General features: G+C 38.8%; 2 protein-coding genes across 3 annotated transcripts in view; one reads left to right on the top strand and one right to left on the bottom strand.

Moving 5' to 3' along the window:
* Positions 1-471: 471 nt before the first annotated feature.
* On the bottom strand, positions 472-1146 carry LOC124161959. Its single transcript, XM_046538281.1, has one exon. The coding sequence runs from the start codon at positions 1144-1146 to the stop codon at positions 472-474; it is 675 nt and encodes a 224-aa protein (XP_046394237.1).
* A 3618-nt stretch (positions 1147-4764) lies between these two features.
* LOC124168421 (palmitoyltransferase ZDHHC15B-like) overlaps positions 4765-20350 on the top strand; it is a 61970-nt gene continuing 46384 nt past the window's right edge. For both annotated transcript variants that reach the window (XM_046546652.1, XM_046546645.1), the window contains exons 1-6: positions 4765-5003; positions 5158-5184; positions 5264-5358; positions 5599-5719; positions 13426-13649; positions 13814-13943. In XM_046546652.1, the coding sequence (XP_046402608.1) occupies positions 4856-5003; positions 5158-5184; positions 5264-5358; positions 5599-5719; positions 13426-13649; positions 13814-13943 (745 nt within the window). In that variant the 5' untranslated portion in view covers positions 4765-4855. The remainder of the gene's footprint in view (positions 5004-5157; positions 5185-5263; positions 5359-5598; positions 5720-13425; positions 13650-13813; positions 13944-20350) is intronic.

The raw sequence follows: 20350 nt of genomic DNA, 5'->3' as shown, positions 1-20350 counted from the left end.
CTTTTCTTCCCAATTCCCATGTTAAAATGTGCTTTCAATTAATAATAATATGTATTGTAGCGTGGGGGTGATTACGCATGTGGTAAATGAATTCAATCACCAATTATGCATAATAGGGTTTATTTCGCTTCGTTTGCGTAGCACAGACAAGCTCTACAGTATCGACACCTAAACCCTTCTCGTCCAGACTGTCATGGCGTCGCTCTTCCTCCTTTATGGCGTCCTCCTTACCCAACGCTCTCTTGTGGCCGTTGGTGGAAAGACAATTGCAACGCCTTCTGCTTGTCCGCCACAACACCCCCCTTGGCAGTAGCGGAGCGTGCCTTGAGACCTTGACATACATGTACCCTTAAATATAGAAATGAAGAACAAACATAATAGCAAATATGCATAAGTGCGCTGTGTTCATGACCAACAAAATCAGCTGCGTTGATACTACTCAAAAATAGACACTTAACTAAAGAATGTGCTTTACACTATATAATCAGTTAAATGCTGTGGAAATCGCACTCGTCTCCCAGAATGTTGGAGAGGAACTTGTGGCACTATTGTGTCACTCACAGATTCACTTGGGGAGGGACTGCTGACAGGGGGAACACTTGGAGGTACACTAAATGGCAAAGATATGTGGGTGTCACTAGAGGGTGTATCTGCAACTGTGTCATTTTCTACAAATGCAGGTTTCAGTCGATCCACAGAAACTACCACTTCACGCCCATGCACACTGATTCTAAAAGTTTTTTTACCACGATTGACTACACGAAATGGGCCGTCGTAAGGTGAAGTCAAAGATGCATGCACCCTGTCATTTCTCAAGAAAACATGGGAGGATGTCTGCAAATCTTTAAAAACAAAAACATTGTGTGTGCTGTGGCGACTGGCTTGCTGAGGACGGAACTTGCTTAGAAAACCACGTAGGGAAGTAACATAGTCTGCATCAGCGATTACCTCATTACGTGATTGAGAAAGGAATTCTCGAGGCAGTCTTAAGGGCTGACCGTACAGCACCTCAGCAGGTGTGCCATTCAGATCCTCTTTCCAGGTTGCTCGCATGTCCAGAAGTACACCAGGTAGAGCCTCATACCAGTGCTGATCAGAGTGGTAGCGCAGGGCGGCCTTCAGCTGACGATGGAACCGTTCCACCATCCCATTAGCGGCAGGATGATAAGCCGTAGTCCTCAGGTGGTTCGTGCCAGTGAGTTTCATCAACCCATGGAACAGGCTGCTCTGAAATTGCCTCCCCTGGTCGGTTGTGATGCGGAGAGGCGTACCAAACCGAGATATCCACTCCTGTAAGAAAACTCTGGCCGTGGTGTCAGCAGAGGCCTGAAGCCTAGAGGATAGGCTTCAGGCCAACGGCTGAAACGATCCACACAAGTCAACAAATAACGAAACCCTCGGCTGCTAGGGAGAGGACCAACAATATCAATATGAACATGCTGAAACTTTGCACTTGTCGGAGGGAAATCACCCAAAGGGGAAAGGACATGTCTCGTCACCTTGTTTCTCTGACACTGCAGGCACGAACGGACCCAATTACAACAATCTTTTCTCATGGAGGGCCACACAAAATGTTCTGCAACCATCTGCGTTGTTTGTCGAACTCCAGGATGGGAAAGGCTGTGGAAGGATGCAAAAACTTGCCTCCGGAAAGGTGATGTGACAAATGGGCGAGGATTTTTAGCGGAAAAATCACATATAAGGGGCTTCTCTGATCCTGGAAGTAGAATTTCCTTTAACATAAGCGAGGAGTGTAGGAAAGAATCGGACAGCTCTTTGTAATGCAACTGTGAATCAGCCAACGATGCAAAATTAATGGGACCAGATATTTCCTCCACTCGAGACATCGCATCAGCAACGACATTGTCCTTCCCAGGAACATAGACAATATCAGTGGTGAATTGCCCGATGAAATCCAGATGCCCGAATTATCTAGGGGAGCACTTGTCTCGCTTCTGCCAGAAAGCAAAAGTGAGCGGCTTATGATCCGTAAAAATGGTGAAGGCTCGTCCTTCCACCATGTGTCTGAAGTGCAATACCACTTTATATGCCGCCAAAAGCTCACGATCATAGGCGCTGTACTGCTGCTCGGCATCATTGATCTTCTTGCTCCAGAAAGCGAGGGGCTGCCAACCAGCAGGAGTCAGCTGCTGGAGTGCCGCGCCGATAGTTTTATCCGAGGCATCTGTGAAAAGACCAAGCTGAAAAGACGGATTCGGGTGGGCCAGAAGGGTGCAACGGTAAAGCGCTGCCTTGCAGGCGTTGAAACAGCTATCCAACTCGGGAGTCCAGTCAATGATGTCACCGCTTTTCACGTTACCCGCGAGCAGGTCGCTGAGGGGAGCCCGGAGTTTTGCGGCTTCTTTGATGAACCGACGGTAGTAGTTAACTACATATCCCAAAAAATTGTCGCAACCCCCGAATGGTAGTTGGACGAGGGAACTTTTCAATGGCCTCCACCTTGTCTGTTAGGGGTTTCGTCCCATCCTTGGACACGGAACACCCAAGAAACTGTACCTCGGCAACACCAAATACGCATTTAGCGCAGTTAATCACAGCACCGAAGTCACGCAAACGGCCAAACAACACACGTAAATGGCGCTCATGCTCTAGTTCGTCGACGGAGGCGACTAATATATCGTCAATGTAAGCATAGCAGAAATCCAGTTTAAACTATAATCAGAACACCTTTATGGCAAGGGCAGAATAAGGTTATTGTTTTGGGGGCATTTCACTACTTTCCACAGCACCCTGGTATGAGAAACCATGTTGAGCTGATGGAATTAAAGTAACTTTCATTGAATAGCCACCCCAGTCAACACAACAATTGTGGCTGTACTGTGGCCATAGTGGGTTGCCTTTATGACCCCATAATGGTTTTGACCCCTGGTCATATTGTGGCCGAAGTGTGGCCTGCCATAATGTGGCTTAAGTATGGATAGTGCAACAAACCTGTATCAATAGCAACTGTAATATATGTACTATGTTTACAAATGTTTGGTTTGCCAATCTGTGGCCTTCCTGAGACTATCCAAAGTGTGGCCATAGTTTGTGTTTGGCAAGCAAAACTACGGCTTGCTGGATGGCACCCACAGTTGGGCCATAATACGGCAAACTGTGGCTAGCCATAGCCATATAGTTGCCACAGGTAAACCACCATTCGGCCAGATTGTGGCCATAATTGTTGTGTTGGCCGAGACCTTATGATAATCATCTTTACTTTTTCTCAGAATTATGGGCCGTGGGGGCAGTCACGCCTTTAATGCATCCCTGCTCAGTAGCATTTCACGTATTCATACTTAATTTAGGTCCATGCATACTTTAAATATAACATCAGCAGTTGCAGTGGTAGATCTTCCACTGCCTTGGAATTATATGATTTTCAAATAATTCATTTGAATGAAAAAACAAAGCACAATTAATAACAGTCATTAATGCAAACCGTGATTTTCAATCATCAATCCGATGGAGCTTTATCTTATGTTTCTTAAAATTAATTATTCATAATTACATGAAAGCTCTTGCAAGAATACACTTTAATTGTGGATTCCTTCTCATACCATTATTCTTTCAGGGTTAAAAATGTCAAAATTTACATTCTGGAAGGGACAAACTCAGTGAATTTCAATAAATTTATTTATTCTTACCATGCATTGGAATGCGTGTTAAAAGCATCCTGCAGTTTAATGATAGGATATAGTTAAGGTGAAGATAAAAACTAAACCCGTTACTGTAGTGGTGCAGGTTTACAGGCCTACACAGGGTTGCAGCTAGGAATTAAGACTAGGGGGAGTTTCAGGGGCAACTAATCCTGGGGAGCATGGGGTAAAGTATATACTCGCTAGGGTGCGGCGGCCCTCCCCCAGAAAAATTTTCAGATAAATGGTTCAAAATGGTGAGTTTTACGGTCTTCTGAGGGATATTTCATTAATCCTCACGCTGTTCCTGAAGCAATATTAATCCAGTTAAGTAAATAATAATAAACTTAAAAATTTCTCTGAGCTCTTAGGGAGGGGGGAGGTTTTAGCCCCCAAAACCCCCCCTCGCTGTCCCACTGGGCCTACATATGATTATGAAGATGAAGAAGAAGATGATGTTTACCAAGATATGACTAAAGTTATCAAGCAGGTAAGAGGGGAAGAAAATCTTACTATATTAGGTGACTGGAACGCCATCGTTTGCGAAGGTCAAGACGGAATTTGATAGCCAGGAAATATGGATTAGGAAATCAAAATGAAAGAGGAGAAAGGCTGCTTATTTATTCTTCTAATTATTTTTTTATATTATTGCACATATCGACTTTTTGTTGCACATGTTGTGTGTTATGTGTATACACTAATGAGGGGCTGATTGTTTATAATTATAAACAAACCATCAACTGGGGCTAATCTTACCATCAACCATAATCTGGGATTATAATCAACCATCGTAACTGGGGATTGATTACTTACTAAAATGACGATACATTTTTTATGAATTCTATTAATTTAATTCAAAGGCTTAATTAATTATTTAATTAGGTTTAAATGTGAGAGCAGCATATACAAATATTTCCTAGTTCTATCAAGAAAATCGGTAACAATTCGTGAAAATAAGTTAAAATAACAGGAAAAATATCAAATTTTAAGTTAGAGGTCATTTATTAAATTTTACCAATGAGATGCCCTCATAATTTTGTTATGTAACCACACTGTGTTATGGAGAGATACGAAATGATGAATTTGAAATGCGAGGCAGGACTCGTGAACTAACAGTATTTGACGGGTGTGGCGCTGGTGTTGATAATTTGGTATGGTGGTATGGTGATAGGCGAGCAGGGTGGACGTCGTTTTGTCAATTTGTTGATATTTTTTTTATGACGATGGCTTCCACAAATGATGGAAATAGTTTTTCAAAGAAGACAGGGATGATTTGCTTCAGAGCCTTGAAGTGGATTCCCGTTATGTTCATTGTGACTATAGTCATTTGGTCTTACTATGCTTACGTGATACAGTTGTGCTTTTGTAAGTATTGTTTATTTTTACATTGTCTTTTCTATTGATGCTAGATAAGTAATTCGATGCCGAGCCAGTAATTAGTTTAATCATTTCTCAATCGGCATCTTCTTCGAATTGCATTTGTCGCCTTTCTTGTTTACTAATACGAATTTTCTTTCAGTGACTGTCAAAAACGATGTCGAAAGAAGTAAGTGTTCTTTCAATATTTGATGTATGTTGTCTTTAATTTCGTGATGAATTACTTATGAATACCATTTAAATTTCAGCTTTGTATCTTATCGGCTATCACCTGATATTCGCGATATTTGCATGGTCCTATTGGCAAACAATATTTACTGACATCGGCAGAGTACCTAGTCAGGTAATTTGTGGATAGCTGTCTTTTTGAATGTTTATTGTATTATTTTCTTTCAGTTTATAACATTTTTGGTAGAGAGAGAGAATTAATGTCCCAAAATGGCTTATGCTTTACTTAATCATTCCTCGGAAAAAGAAACAGCCTAGAAAATAAATAATGATGCATTACTGCACACATTATGAAACCTAATCGTCATTGAGTACCCAAATTTTAACCAATCCACTAATTTCTGTACAATTCCAGTTCAAAGTGAGCCCTGCAGATTTAGAAAGATTGGAGAATGCCGAGTCAGAAGAAGTACAGCGATATGTTTTGGAGCGGTTGGCCTCAGGGCTTCCTTTGACGAACCGAACTGTCACAGGAGGTAGGAATGACATTAATTTTCTTCTTTAAGTATGAATTTAATGATTACGTAATATTATCCTCGCATCTGTGCTAAACAATTTAAAACCATGGTTTTTGTCTTCCTGTTTAAGCAAAGTTTGAGCAGGGGTTCTTAACTCATTGGGTATTGAAACTTGTGTCATCTTTATTTTCCCATAAACTTAATTGTCTAAAATAATTTCGTTCATAATTTCTCTGGTGTGAAGTAACAAAATTGAATTTGCAAATGTAATCCCCCTAATTATAGAATGAATTCATGAGCTAGAATTAGCAGAATCCTGTTATCGATTCTGGTTTATTTTAAGCTGTTAACAGTCCATCTATTCCCAGTGTAATCATATAATTACTTGCGGTCTCCCTTCTATGGTTAAATTGAGTAAAACATGTTTCTCCTCTAAATTATAGCTAAATCCTAAACGTTGATAAATATTGCAGTTAGGCTAATGCCACAAAGTTTCACGAAAGCCCCTTAATTGTTTACCGGCTAGACAATCTAATACCTTGAGGAATGCCGCAAAGTACAAACCAAGTGGCAGTGATGTGCAGACAGGTCCTTACTTTGGCTATTAATATTTCATTGCTTGATGGCTCAGTCAATGCCGTCTCTGTTACGAAATGGGTTGTCATGATTATTGAACGTTGGTTTTCGCAGCGAGTGGCATAATTGCAAATGGCTTCCGGGTGCAGCTGCATGTTGTGCTTTGTCATCATCTCCTGATGATGCCCCCTGTAACGGACGCGAAAACTTGCGAGACAAAGCGCAACACGCAGCTGCACCCGGAAGCCATAAGCAACGATGTCATGATTATTATGATGTACATATGAAAAGTCATGTATGTAAAGTTAAGAAGTGCTGCCAGGAAGAAGTGACAAAGTTATGGAATGCAGTGAAGCAGAGGTTCCCTACAAAGGAAGCCTTGGTTCTGCACCGTCAGCATGAGATAGATTATAATTTTAGTAATTTTAAATGCTAGTCCTAACTAGGATTAACACATTGGAGAAGGGTATTTAATTCCAAACTCTCTTGGATGGACCAGACATTTAAAGGGTTTCAAAATTTAACAACATTGATTCATGAAAACTGGTCTAAAATTCTTCGTTAAAAATATTTGAAGCATTTCACACTCCAGAGATTTAAGTACTAGTTTTTTTGTGGTATTTGATGAAATATAGCACTTAATGGAGGTGAACCTTGCAGAATCCACGTATACACCAAGGATCCGTTCTAGGTTTATTTACGGAAAAAACTCAATGCATCTGTGATGGATATTTCTTCTTCCCATACCCCACTATTTTGTATTTTGCCATTCCCTTTGTTAGCCTTGCTGGGTTATCTCAATGAGGCACTCTAGGAGCCTGCCTTCCTCCTGTGTAGTTAGCACTAGAAAGTGCTCTTCTTCCCTCCTAATATTTAGCTCAACCCTTGGCTACTTCCAGAGGTTCTTGAAAGTCACACTGGTAGATATAATCAAGGCTTAGTACTCCAAAAAGACAATTAGTATAAGGGACTGTCGATGTACCACTACAGAACTTTTTTGTCCACTCCATGGTTTTTCTAACAACTGGAAAATATCCCAAATACATATCTGCTCTATCTTCTCCTCCAATGTACTTGTTGTTTTTGGAAATGCCTGTCAGTTTTTCCCCTTCATCTCCTGTCCACCTATCCATGCTTGAGATATGAATTGTGGAAATCATTCTTACCTCACTCTCGTCCTTCCACGCAAGTAGTGGAACTTATCTTCATAATGTGGTGTCAATTTTCTAAATACTTTAGATTTCATTCCCGAATTCAGTGGGAAGACCCCTGTTGGTACAAATAGTTCCGCAAACATGATTTTTTTCACTGGAATGCTTTCAGCTATTTGTATGCTGTTTTAATAATTTTCTTGGGACACATGATGCCAATGGTGTAAATGCAGATCTAGAAGAGTCAATATGGTTTATCTTATTTTTCCCCCACTGTGTATATTTCTATGTGGCAAATATACCCAGTTTCACATATTTCATATATTGTAATACACATTGGTCTCATTGTCCATCATTTCAAGAAGGTCATCCCAATGAAGAAATTTTGCAACTTAATTATAAAAACCATTATTGGCTATTTATTATAATTATATTAAAAGCTATTCAAAATTATTGGGTGCATTGATGACTCCTGCCACTCCTTGAAAATCCTCCAAAACTCTCAGGTCAATTTTATTCCATGTCTCAGAGGTGTCCTTTAATGAGGTAACATTGCTTTCACTTACTTCACAATCATTGTCATCAGGTTAAACTAAATGTTGAGCTCTTCTTTCAAGTTGTCTTCTATTGGCAAATACAGACTCATGGTTCAGTTTTAAGTAATCATTAATGTCTGAGCAAAGATCCTGAGAAAAAAATCATGAGTCCGGCATCCTTTTAGTAAAAAAATACTAATTCTTGGTCACAGGAAAAATATGGCATATTTTTCAAGGCATATAGAAATTACATGATGTGGAGGAGAGATTTACTTAGAGTGGTATGAGTCTGTATTCCCATGGCCTTTCCCTGTGGATGCTGACAATGAAAAATGGTACAAACAAGATTTTTTTGTCAACTTCATTTTTTTGCAGCTGAATTACTTCATACAGCTAATATTTAATGAATCTTGGGATCATTATGAACTACTAGGCCCTTTAAAAATAAATCATGACTTTCATCAAACAGGAATGGAGTTATGGACGAAAATAAAAATAACCATGTGTTGCACGTTGCGGAACTGTAGGGTTGAAGCCCAAATTTCAATTGCTCATATTTCATAAACAATCGACAGTTGGAGGCTAAAATTGTACTTAATCTCTAATCATACCAGAATGTATGACCATGGCAAGTTTCATGAAAATCCGAGACGGTGGTTTTCATTTGGTAAAAATATTGGTTTATTTGAAATATAATGCCCCAATTACTCTCGGACCTCTTGGATCAGCAAGTAATACCATAAAATCTAAAATTGGCTTTCGCTTACAGCTTGATAACGATGAAAGAATTTAAAAAAATATATATTTTAATTATTATTATGAATATCTAATAATAACATATTTGTAAATAACTTTCTGAATTACGCGACTTAAACATTTGCCCTACACTAATTTTCATCTGGACTACAGATTTTACCAGGGCGATATATTATGCCCTCAAAATCAGCATACTGTAACGTGGTGAAATTTGCGGAATCAAAATCGATGCTATTTGAAAAAGGAAATGAAATGCACCCCCAAGATACAGAATAGCCCTGTTGATCTGTCCTCGCTAGTTATGTGCGAGTAGCACTTTTTGATCTCGAGTTGAGTTGAAAATTACTTGCGAGTATCGAGTCGAGTCGAGCATGATAATTTCTGGACCAGGCAATACAGCGATGCATACTACAATATATTCTACTCCAATTTTCTATGATGAATGTCTAGCCTAATGTAAGAAGGAAAATACAGTAGAGCCTCACTTGTGAAACTTTCAGCGGAGAACCAAAAAAAGTTTCATAAGTGAGGTTTTTCGGTATGTAGATGAAATCCTTTTCAATAGGGGCCAGTTTGTTTCCAGGATGTAATTACTCGAGTAATTACGAATGATCATTCGTAGGCTAGAACTTGAAGCCTAATAGCCTTATTAATTCACAAGCAACACCACAGATGAAGAGAAACATAACTTAGCATTCCTGAACAATAATACCTGCGGTTGAACGTCTTGGTCGAATTGCCAGCATTTCTGGCACCAAGCCGCAAGGCTATCATTCTGGAGAAATTTCGGAGTGGTGATATTAAATGTTCACAGGGAAGCCAATTTTCGAAAAAGTTGGCTCATTAACAGCAGTTTTCTGGAAATTCATTTTACTACCTAAAGACAAACCCAAGTTTGGAGATTGAAGAAATGAGATACCTCAGGAAAGTCATCCAAATTAACTCCATAATTAGGGAGCAAAATTTCACTAATGCATCACGAAGGCTTCACACCCTGTGGGTCCGGGTTCAAGTCTTGGCAGTGGCAGAAACTTTTCAGGGATGGCTGTATCCCTGCTTCAGAGTAGTGAGGAGGGAACTTCCAGTGCAGCACACTGTTTAGAATATGGGATGTTAAGCCTATCATTACAACCTGGCTAATTCTAACACAGGGTTTCTATCCTCCCTCTCTTACCTCATGGCAAAAATGACCCCAGGTGTTGGTTACCTCCTTCTAAATACCATACCATAGATAATACGGAGCACACTGCACCCGGCAGTGGCGTAAGTATGGGGGGGGATGAGGGGATATATCCACCCCCAAAGCCTCAGAGAAATTTAAAAAAAATGTAACAATTGTCTAGTTTTGATCTACAGCAACTGCATCTGCTTAAAGTTAAAATTTAAGTGCCAAAATTATGTAAAATATGTTTATAGGCATGCCATTTTTTTTAATTTTCCAGGAATCCCCGTTGACTCGGGGGGGGGGGGGGGGGTAGGGAGGAGGGGAAGCCGCCCCTAGGTACTATTCCCCCCACCCCAAAGCATATTCCTAGGTACAACACTGGCACCCGGTATATTCCGTGACTAAGATTTTTCCGGTGCTTAGATCACTTCTCATACGTGAGAAATTTAAATAACAGCGCAACTGCCGTCAGTGATGAATGAACAAAAATAGATTAAGAGCCCGAAAAATTTCCCCTCTCTATAATGTTTATGCCCTAAAAAAGGATTTTCCCATGAAATTTTAGCAATAGTAGATTAAATTTTTGTGTGTTTGGCTTCTCTGTCAGCATTCTTCCGAGAATTCAACGTCGGGAACTTCGACTAACAAGCCGCATGATTTGTCTTTGCAGAATTATTTACCTTTCCATTTCTGATAACAACACCGGACACTTTTTGTGCTTCGATATAATGACTATAAGCCATTCCTGAGTCGAAAAGAACTGCATTATCATTCACGATTTGAATTTGACTTTAATGATTACGTGACGACTGACGACGTGAGTTATTCTCTGAGGGCATTCACCCTAACTCTCGTTCTGTTAAAAAATAAATGCTTGCCACCAGGCAGAGTTAAGCTAATAGCTATTCAAGGTCCAACTATGTTTCATTTAAACCATCTGAGTTACAAGTTGGGTCAGTTTTGATCAGCGTGCAGTGTAAGCAACTTTCCCCCCAGCGCAATTCGTCCCGCAGATGTGCGATTAGCCCGTACCACGATCTTTTTGTAGAGCAGTTCTCTGACAAGTCGTATATGTGAGGTATTTATCTCATTGGACTGGAAAAATACCTTTCGCATCCGAGGTCGTCGATTAAGTGAAAAGTTTCATAACTGAGGTTGGAAATACAAGGGTACATATGGGGTTATTCACCGGACCAAAAAAAATCATTGTGTAAGTGAGGTCATTGTATAACTGAGGGTCGTATAACCGAGGTTCTACCGAATCATGAGGATCATTGATGGTTAATGTCAGAAGTAGGAGATTAATGAAAATTAATGTGTCTTCAATAGTTCTGTAGGCACAATTGAAATTAATTAACCCCAAGTAAAATTTATTTATTTATTTCACACACCACCGAAAACAGCACTGTTCGGCCTTTACATCGGGGTTGATAACATTTAACAATCACAAACATCCATGCCCTGGATAAGGGTAACTTACCCAGGCGGGACTCGAACCTGCGACCTTCGGGTTGGCAGGCAAGGACTTGACCCTGCCGCCACCGAGGCCGGCAGTATGTCGACCATTTAAGTCTTATATGTATCTAAACTACAAGGGAGAGCCATGAGTATAGTCATTTTCACGGCTATAATAAAGATTACATGCTACGTAAATGAATCATGTAATATTTGGCCCTTTCAAATTCTCAAGCAGAAAAACCAATTATTCTACATGCTCAGCCAGCAAGCAGCATCTCCATGTTTTTGGTGGTTTTCGGGTATTGCTGTGTACAAAACATTTTAACTCAACGTTTCACTCCTCCTACTGGGAGCGTTATCAAGAGAAACGAAAAGTAGGAGGAGTGAAACGTTGAGTTAAAATGTTTTGTACACAGCAATACCCGAAAACCACCAACAACATAGATAAAAGAAGCTGTGAAAGTCTTCAGACGAAAATCAGCATCTCCATGTTACCGTATTACTGCTTGCCGAAAATAGCCTTTTGCTACACGCTTATGTGGCTGGCCAAGTACTTTCCTACCAAAATTGCAAGATTTCGGAACTTTTGGAATTTTTATTAAAAATTACATCAACAATGTTTATGGATCTTGAATCTTCATGGAATTCAAGTGGACAAAGTGAACAAACTATAGAACTTAGCGTTAGTTTTGAAGAGCCAAAAAAAATTCTATACTTCTCACATCATCTAATTAACCTTAAAAGTTCTTGTTTTTTAAGTCAAGAAAGAAAATAAACGCAACAAATGAATATCACATTGGATGGACGCAGTAATAATAAAGGCTAAAAGATGCCTTGTGATGTAAAAACTCCCCTTTCCGCACAACTTACCTCAGCAAAGGTGGAAAGGGAAAAAGGGTATCAGTAGTTGCCTTTCAGGGAAACAGTTCATTTTTCTCTCTCTTAAGCATGTCGACTTAATCTCTTCACTCTACTTCAATACCAGAGCCTTATTTCTTATGTGTGGGATAGTTCCAAAAAATATCCAATTCTTAGTATTCTCACTCGAGTAATGGGTTAAATGGTCATGTGGATCTATGCATAATAATATTTATCATCCTCATTTTAGTGTATTAGGTCAATGAAGACGCTTTAAATGACGTTTTTCTAGAATAAATTTTTTTATAGTATACGTAAAGCTCCAGGTCAAAGGAATGTTGCATTTTTTACTTATTAAAGAAATCATACCAATGCAACACCAACTAGATAAATTCATAGATTTTCGAGGAAGAACGAGATCGCGTGTGGTTTTGAAAAGTTGATCATTTGGGTCACTGTATCATCACTAAAGGGTCGTAGTTATATAAAATGGCATATAAATCCATATCTGGTAATAGTTTATGAGTATTTACGCTAAGTTTCAAGTCTATATCCCCAAAAAGGTCATTTTGGACTTTATTCCAGCTTTTTCCAATTTCGGACCAGTGTGCGCTGGGTTGGAAGATGATCAGCCGCCGAGGCTGGCGTAAAGGTATTCGGCGCCCACTTCGACAACTGTAGTGTTTATAGCAAGCTGAAACTACCAGGCCAAGGCATTAGAATGACTTATTATCTTTAAAAACATTATTATTATATGCATTTCATGATAGCGCTTCCTGTCGGCAGATTGCTGAACCTACTAGCCTTGAAAGCTCTGTAACCATAACTACTTGAGTCAACGTGACATTTGTAATGCCACTCGAAATGCTCGAGTCGAGTACCAACTACTTGACTCGAATTTTCGAGTACTCGCAGATCACTAGTCATAACATAATGTTATGAACTTCCACAAAGCTGAGCCTGAGACGATACAGACAATATTAACATTTTTAATTCCTTGTTTAACTTCTGCTATTGGTTTTTGAAAATCTTTTTAAATATTGTCCTAACATTTTTTCATTGAAAATGTCTAAAATTTTGTTTACACTTAACCATTGTGAATTGCTTAATCACAAAATATTTGGGTGACCAAATGTGGTGGTGGGCAATTTTGGAGAGGCAGCTGCCTCCCTTGATTTACCTATGTGGCCATTATTTTAATTTCAATTTTTTATATTTTTTCAGCCATTCGCTTTTGTGACAAGTGCTGGCATGTGAAGCCTGATCGTGCTCATCATTGCTCAGTTTGCGGTGAATGTGTACTTAAGATGGATCATCACTGCCCGTGGGTTAACAATTGTGTGGCTTACACAAACTACAAATTTTTTGTCCTCTTTCTGGCATATGCTCTTCTTTACTGCCTGTATATAGCATTTACCACCTTGAGGTACTTCATTGATTTTTGGAAGGTATGTTGCAGCCTATTAGCTATATATTTTGGTACCAGTTTTATTTTTTTCAAATTAATGCTCAAACATTATTGGTTGTACTTAAATTTGTATTACGTATAGAAGTAGAGAATTTTTCTGCATTTAACAATTGGAATTTCATCTCATATTTGCCTTTGTTCCAGACTCAGCTTGAGGGCTTGGGAAGATTTCACATTCTTTTCCTGTTCTTCGTGGCTGTTATGTTTGCTGTGTCATTGGTCTCTTTGTTTTGTTACCATTGTTATCTTGTTGCACACAATCGGTCTACTCTAGGTGAGTTTAATATTTCCATTCCTCTGATGCAGTTTCTGTCTTTTCAATTGGTGTATTGTGTTATATTTAGTGTGTCATCTGTGGCTTTACTGTGGCCTCTTATCCCACATCTGGCTCAAAAATAGAGTTTGAGTGAGAATGGAGTTACATTGATGATGTCAGAGTGAAATCAATTCTTATTAATTGTGTATCAGAATAATAAAATAATGATTGAAGAAGTCAAATCCAGTTGGCTGTCAAGTTGCAGTTTGTTCATATACCAGGATTTATCGCATACATATTTCCTTTATTTTTGGATCTCCATATCTATATCTGGTGGATACAGCTCTAATGATGGTACAAAAATTCATAGCTTTTTATTTAAAAAATTCAGAGTGGTCTACTGCGGGGAAAAATGGAAAGTCAGGTAATGTCATAGAAATCATTGTCAGAGAAAATGACTTAGAAAGCTGGGAAAAAATTGTATGTGTTGTAAAAGTCAAGTGGTGATTTTTCATTGGCCTATAAGTGCAAATATATCATCAATATTTTAGCATCATATACTCTATGTCATTCAGGTGATGCTCCATAGCTATTAAAAATCACTTTTGTGTAATAAATTTTCTCAATTTGTTTTACAAACATGATTTTTAAAAGTTGACTACTTTTTTCCTTCAGTAAAGGTGAATACTACTGTAGACTCTCGTTATTATGAAGTTCACAGGACTAAAAAACCGGAGGTTTGCAATCATGTACAAAGTTTGTAATTGCGAAGATCGTATGAACGTTTCTTTTAGGAATCATCGCAAAAAAAACATGCTTTGTCAAAATTTCTTGTCTCTCCGATATCCCGTAGTTATAGTCGCACTGTGGTTTCAGAGTAATGTGTATGGTATGTGCGATTAATTTACGTGTATGTATAAAAAAACATGAACATTTGTTTGGTTTGATCAATGGAAAAATGCGGCATGATGCAATTTGAGGGTTGAAATCTTCCCTAACACATTAAGTCCTAGGTATATGAACAAGATGCATTCCAAGACCTTGTTCATAGGTTGGTAAACCTATGCAAGGCATTGAAATGCGCAGTTATCCTGCAGAATGCAACACTGCATTACAATTGAGAGTTAACTCATGATTGTGACGAGCTAATCTAGCTGCACGTGCTAGCTAGCCCTCCCCTAGTGTCGGCATCAAAATGATGTGCCGCTGTACTTGGCAAATTTATATCTGGACTTCAGTGCATGCCATAATAATAAATAATTCGTAATTTAAAAGGAAATTTTTTTCTCATTTCTAGTTTATTTTTTGTTTTATTAAAAATTCAAAAATGAAGACAGGTGAGTGCAATAAATGACTCCGTACACCATAAAATTAGCCGTTTTATCAACTTCATGAACTTGTGACTCAACCTGGGGAAGGCTAATACGTCTACAATATTCATCTTCCGCAATAAGTTGCAAACATTAATTTAAATTAATAAAATGGCTTATGAGTATTTTTAGAATGCATATTTTGTTGTAAAATTATGTAAATGTTTATACACTATCTAGTCCTACAGTTTACCCCGAAACGAAAAATATATTTAATAGAAACACTTCTTAATTTATATTCAAATTTTCTATGATCCGAAAATACATGATTTTTTGGTAGTATAGATTTTATACATATGGGCTTTTAAATAAATAAAATAAATTAAATAAAGTCCATATGGGCTTTTAAAAAATGTGCTGGAGCAAATGAATGCTGCGTTGGCAGGTCTTGCACGCGAAACTCTGCTTCCCGGTAACTGGCACTGGCCCTGCGCGGTCCCGTTTAGCAAACATGACATTAATAGAAGTTAATGACATTCACAAATATCAGTATATTTATAGATTATGGATCATAGAAAAATTGCAAATAAATGAAGAAGTGTTTCTATCAATTTTGTTTTTTCTTTCAGGGTAAACTGTAGGACTAGATAGTGTTTAGAAATTTTCATTATTTTATAACAAAATATGCGTTCTAAAAATACTCAAAAGCCATTTTATTAATCTACATTAATGTTTGTAATTTATTGTGGAAGATGAATGTTTCAGACGTGGCAGTTTTCCCTACGCTGAGTTACAAAGTTCATGAAGTTGGCAAAACGGTTAATTTTATGATGTGCGGAGTTATTTATTGCACCCGTGTGACTGCATTTGTAGATTTTTTGTAAAATAAAAAATAAACTAGAATAGAGAATAAAATTTCCTTTAAAATGACGTATTATTCATTATTATGGTAGTCCAGATATAAATTTCCAAAGTACAGCAGCACATCATTTTGATGCCAACAGTAGTCATGCAAAGTTGTCACATGGATATTGAGCTCCTGAACAAGCCCTTTGTTCGAATCGCCAAAACAAGGGATTCTTCCTTTGGGTCCTTCACACTCGTCGTCCCTTCCAGCTCCTTTCTTCACGGAACCCCTTTGTTAACAAGTGACGTTGGCATTTTGCTTTCTTACCTGGCAACCTTGCACCCTACCCTGAACTAGACCATTCTGCCTGTCCGCGGACAACTCTCGTCGGCTGGACTGTAGGTTTATCAATCTAACGATTTGATCGTTGGATCATTCTTCCTCATAGAATGATCCTCCAAGGTTGTTAGAATATTAATTGTGCAAGCTTGGTTTTGCTAATAGTAGGGCCCGCCTGCCTTGTGGCAGTGCGGGACTCCTCGTCCCTTCCCTTCCTTCCTTGCTCCTTCCCGTCCTTCCCCTTCTGGGTGCAGAGGAGAAAAGCTCGCGCTTATAGTCCCTGCCCCAGGAGTGTATCCCCGCGAACCCGCCCTAGGGTTTCGTTCCTATTGTAGGTTTATCAACTTTCAAGGCCTCGTAACACATGTAGTTCGTATATCGAGGACTTTCTGTATTGGGGAAGATATGAACCCTCTATTGCATGATGCATCATTCTCCTATGGAGAAACTGAAACGAATTTTCTTGTTTTTATATTTGCACATACCTTAATCTCGTTTATTATATACTGTTTTTTTTAATGATTCCTAAAAGAAACGTTCATACGAACTTCATTATTACGAACCTCAGGTTTTTCGGTCCCGCAAACTTCGTAATAATGAGAATACTGAATCCTCACTGCTTTTTCCGTCTTCTAGTAATGGGTGTCCCCAAGTAGTTGCATTGTTTCAACTGCACAAGTTTTGTTCATCTTCTTTATTTTTTAGTCTCCCGTGCCCTTCATGTCCGTGATCCTAGGTTTCTCTCTTCCAGGGTTCCGTATTCTCTCTATAGTGCATCCTGGTTAGGCTGTTGTTTATTTCAGAATATTTTGTTTAGTCTGGAAGTAGTCTCTTTCTGCTGTAGTTTTCTTGCAGTTGATTGTGAAGCAAATGTGGACGTGGCTAATGAAGTGTCAAAAAAATGTCCAAAAATCCAAGGTATCATAATGCCTTAACACTAGAATGCCGAAGGGTGTCATTTTGACACCCTACGCGTACATTTTTTACGGAGCTGGCCCTCAGAGAGTGTTTTAGAAAAAAATCTTTCGTGACTTTTATTCATTTTTAGATCTTAACAAAACGACAGTAAAATGGATACCCCCCCTAATTTTTTTTCGTCTCAAAAATTCAAATTTACCATGAATGCCGGAGGGTGTCATTTTGACACCCAGTATATTATATCATTTCTTTCTTCGGTTTAGGTGTCTCGTGGGATGCGGGTTGATAATTATTTGTCAAATTAGTATAGTGTAGGACATTATCTTCCTGTGTAGTACCTCAATGTATAGTATAGTATATTTTAGTATGTATAGTATATTGCCTTCATGATTGTTTGTTTTACATAATTTCAATGAGCATCGGCTGTATACTACTTTTTTCAAAAGTTTAGCAGCTCGTAAGGTAAGTATATTCCGCTGCCTTTTGCAAATGATTCGCCTTGAAACCAGCTAATTTTTTTACCACGGTGACAATTATTTGCCCTGAAATATTGCAGTGAAGTGACTCGCGCGACAATGCAGTTAGCTGCTGCCGAGCCTCTGTGTTCGGCTGCCTGGCTCGCGCTCGTTTTAGTCGAGGAAAGATACGCGAAAAAAGGCCATAATAAAGAAATTTTTGCGTCCTGGACGGATCGGAATGCGGTTTTTTGCATTCGCTTGCAAAAATTATTTGTAAAAAAGTTACCATATTTTCATTTGGGAGAAACCTTTAGTTGCATTGCTGCAGGCCAAAATGCACTCGGAAAATGCAATTTCTGAGACGCCCTTTGGAAAACGTAATAACTTTGTAGAAAAGAGTCAGAACTGGCCCGGAACGGGTACTCGGGGGTTTTTGAGGTCGCTGATCACGATTATGATGTTCAAATTGACACCCGGACCACCTGGGGCTCAGGAACACCGTCGAACGTCATCTCCGTGGAACTGTCCCAGAGTTCATGCGGGAAAGGAAAAACAAGCGGCATCCGGGGGTTTTTTGGGTCGCTGAATTCAAATATGGCATCGGCGAACCTCCCCCGGACACCTGGTGCACCAGAACCTGGACCTGGACGTCATCCCCAAGAACTTTCTTTAATAGCAAACTATCCGTAATTTCGTGTGGTTAAATAACCACGGGAAAAAGCAACCCTGGTATATAATGGTCAGTATTACCGGTTACTATGATTCAATGGGTAAGGATGCGCCTTGAATATTGAATTTTTCGTATTTCAATGATGCATAATGTAGTATGTAATTTTACACCAAACCAAATAATAAACCAACCATTACAAAAAATAAACCAAAATAAAGAATTGGTTACGCTTACGTGTAGTAGAGTTAGTTTACCAGACATCAACAATCACTTCCAGCCTTAGAAACCACTTCGAAATCCTGAATCAAATCGTACGTAAAAACGATATGAGTGTATCGCCATTTACTTTACATTGAAATTAAATGTCGATATAAAATGAAAACTATGGTTGCCATGGAGCCCTTATTATAACGAAACATCTATATTACCGATCAGGTACTACCCTGAAAATATCGGAGAGGTACGGTCAATAGCGAAGGAGAAAATGAGTCCTATCGATATAATTTCATATCGATATATTTTCATTAGGAATCGTTACCCATCAACATTGTTTGCATGTGTGCATAGAGCTTTTCTATTTTAACAAAATATTAAAATTTATATGCCCGTAACTATGTAAATAAGTATAAAAAAGGGATCTATCGAATGCACACTTGGATCGATAATAACTTCGGCCCTAATAATTCGATCCGCTTGATTTAACTTTTGTCGGGTAAAACATATTATCAGCTTTTATATATCTGACTTTCATATTCAAAACTTGATTAACAAAAAAGTTATTAGCGATTAAAGCGTAACTAAGGAGATTAGTATCGATATAGCTCGCACATGAATTGATCGAGCGGAATGGACATAATTTCAAAAGTGGACCTTTTTGATTAAAGTATTACCCTAAAAATTTCATTAATCTAGCTTGAACGGTTGCTAAGATATTCAAGATTGTATGCCCCACAAAAAAATGGCGACAATGATTTTTCGCGTGCAGGATATTTTTCGGAATTTAATTATGAATTAACCAAGAAGGTTACGGTGAAAGCAGGCTGAAACGTTAGGGTTCGAAGAACCCTAAACGGTTTTCTAGGAGATTCCACATTTTCATATAGCACATGTCTCAAGGCCGAAATCCGAATTTGAAAATTCGCCCATCACGACAATGTAAAATCGAAATCGTTTATTCCTCGGAATTGTTTCTCCCAAATGAAAATATGGTAACTTTTTTACAAATAATTTTTGCAATCGAATGCAAAAAACCGCATTCCGATCCGTCCAGGACGCAAAAATTTCTTTATTTTTGCGTATCTTTCCTCGACTATTTGGCGGACTGGGTCGCTTGTATGTCGCGACATGCTGCTTGACATGCTTCGGCAGTTCTGTCTTGATAATGGCACTGCATAGACGTGTTACGACGGAGTAAATTATTGCAATACTAACAATAAACGATATTTCTGGAGACGTGTCGGAGAAATGGTCTGATGCAGATCTTGAGTCGGACAACGATTGGGTTGCACAGGAGGTGCAATTTAGATCATCCAAAAATGATTAAAATAGTGAGCACGGTCAGTTTCAGTGTTTTTTATATTTAGTTTAGTAATTTAATCACGAAATATGCACATATTTATTTTACAAAACGCATATACACATAATTGAGTTACTGGATCTGCACTGGTTATCGGACAGAAAAGAAATTGTGCGTGGTCGTGACATGGTGTGCCGACGTGGAAGGGGCGCTGGGTAGACTTCAAGGTGACGTCAACTCCTTGTTCAAGGTCCTAAGAAGGAGATGGCCATGCTAAGGAATCATAACCTGGGCCTAACATAACCATTGACGAACAGCTGTGTTTAAGCAAAGCTAGATGTCCATTCAAGCAATTCATGGCACCAAA

This window comes from Ischnura elegans, chromosome 1 (assembly GCF_921293095.1).
Source record: "Ischnura elegans chromosome 1, ioIscEleg1.1, whole genome shotgun sequence".
In the NCBI taxonomy this organism is placed as follows: domain Eukaryota; kingdom Metazoa; phylum Arthropoda; class Insecta; order Odonata; family Coenagrionidae; genus Ischnura; species Ischnura elegans.
This window is presented reverse-complemented; position numbering and strand designations above follow the sequence as displayed.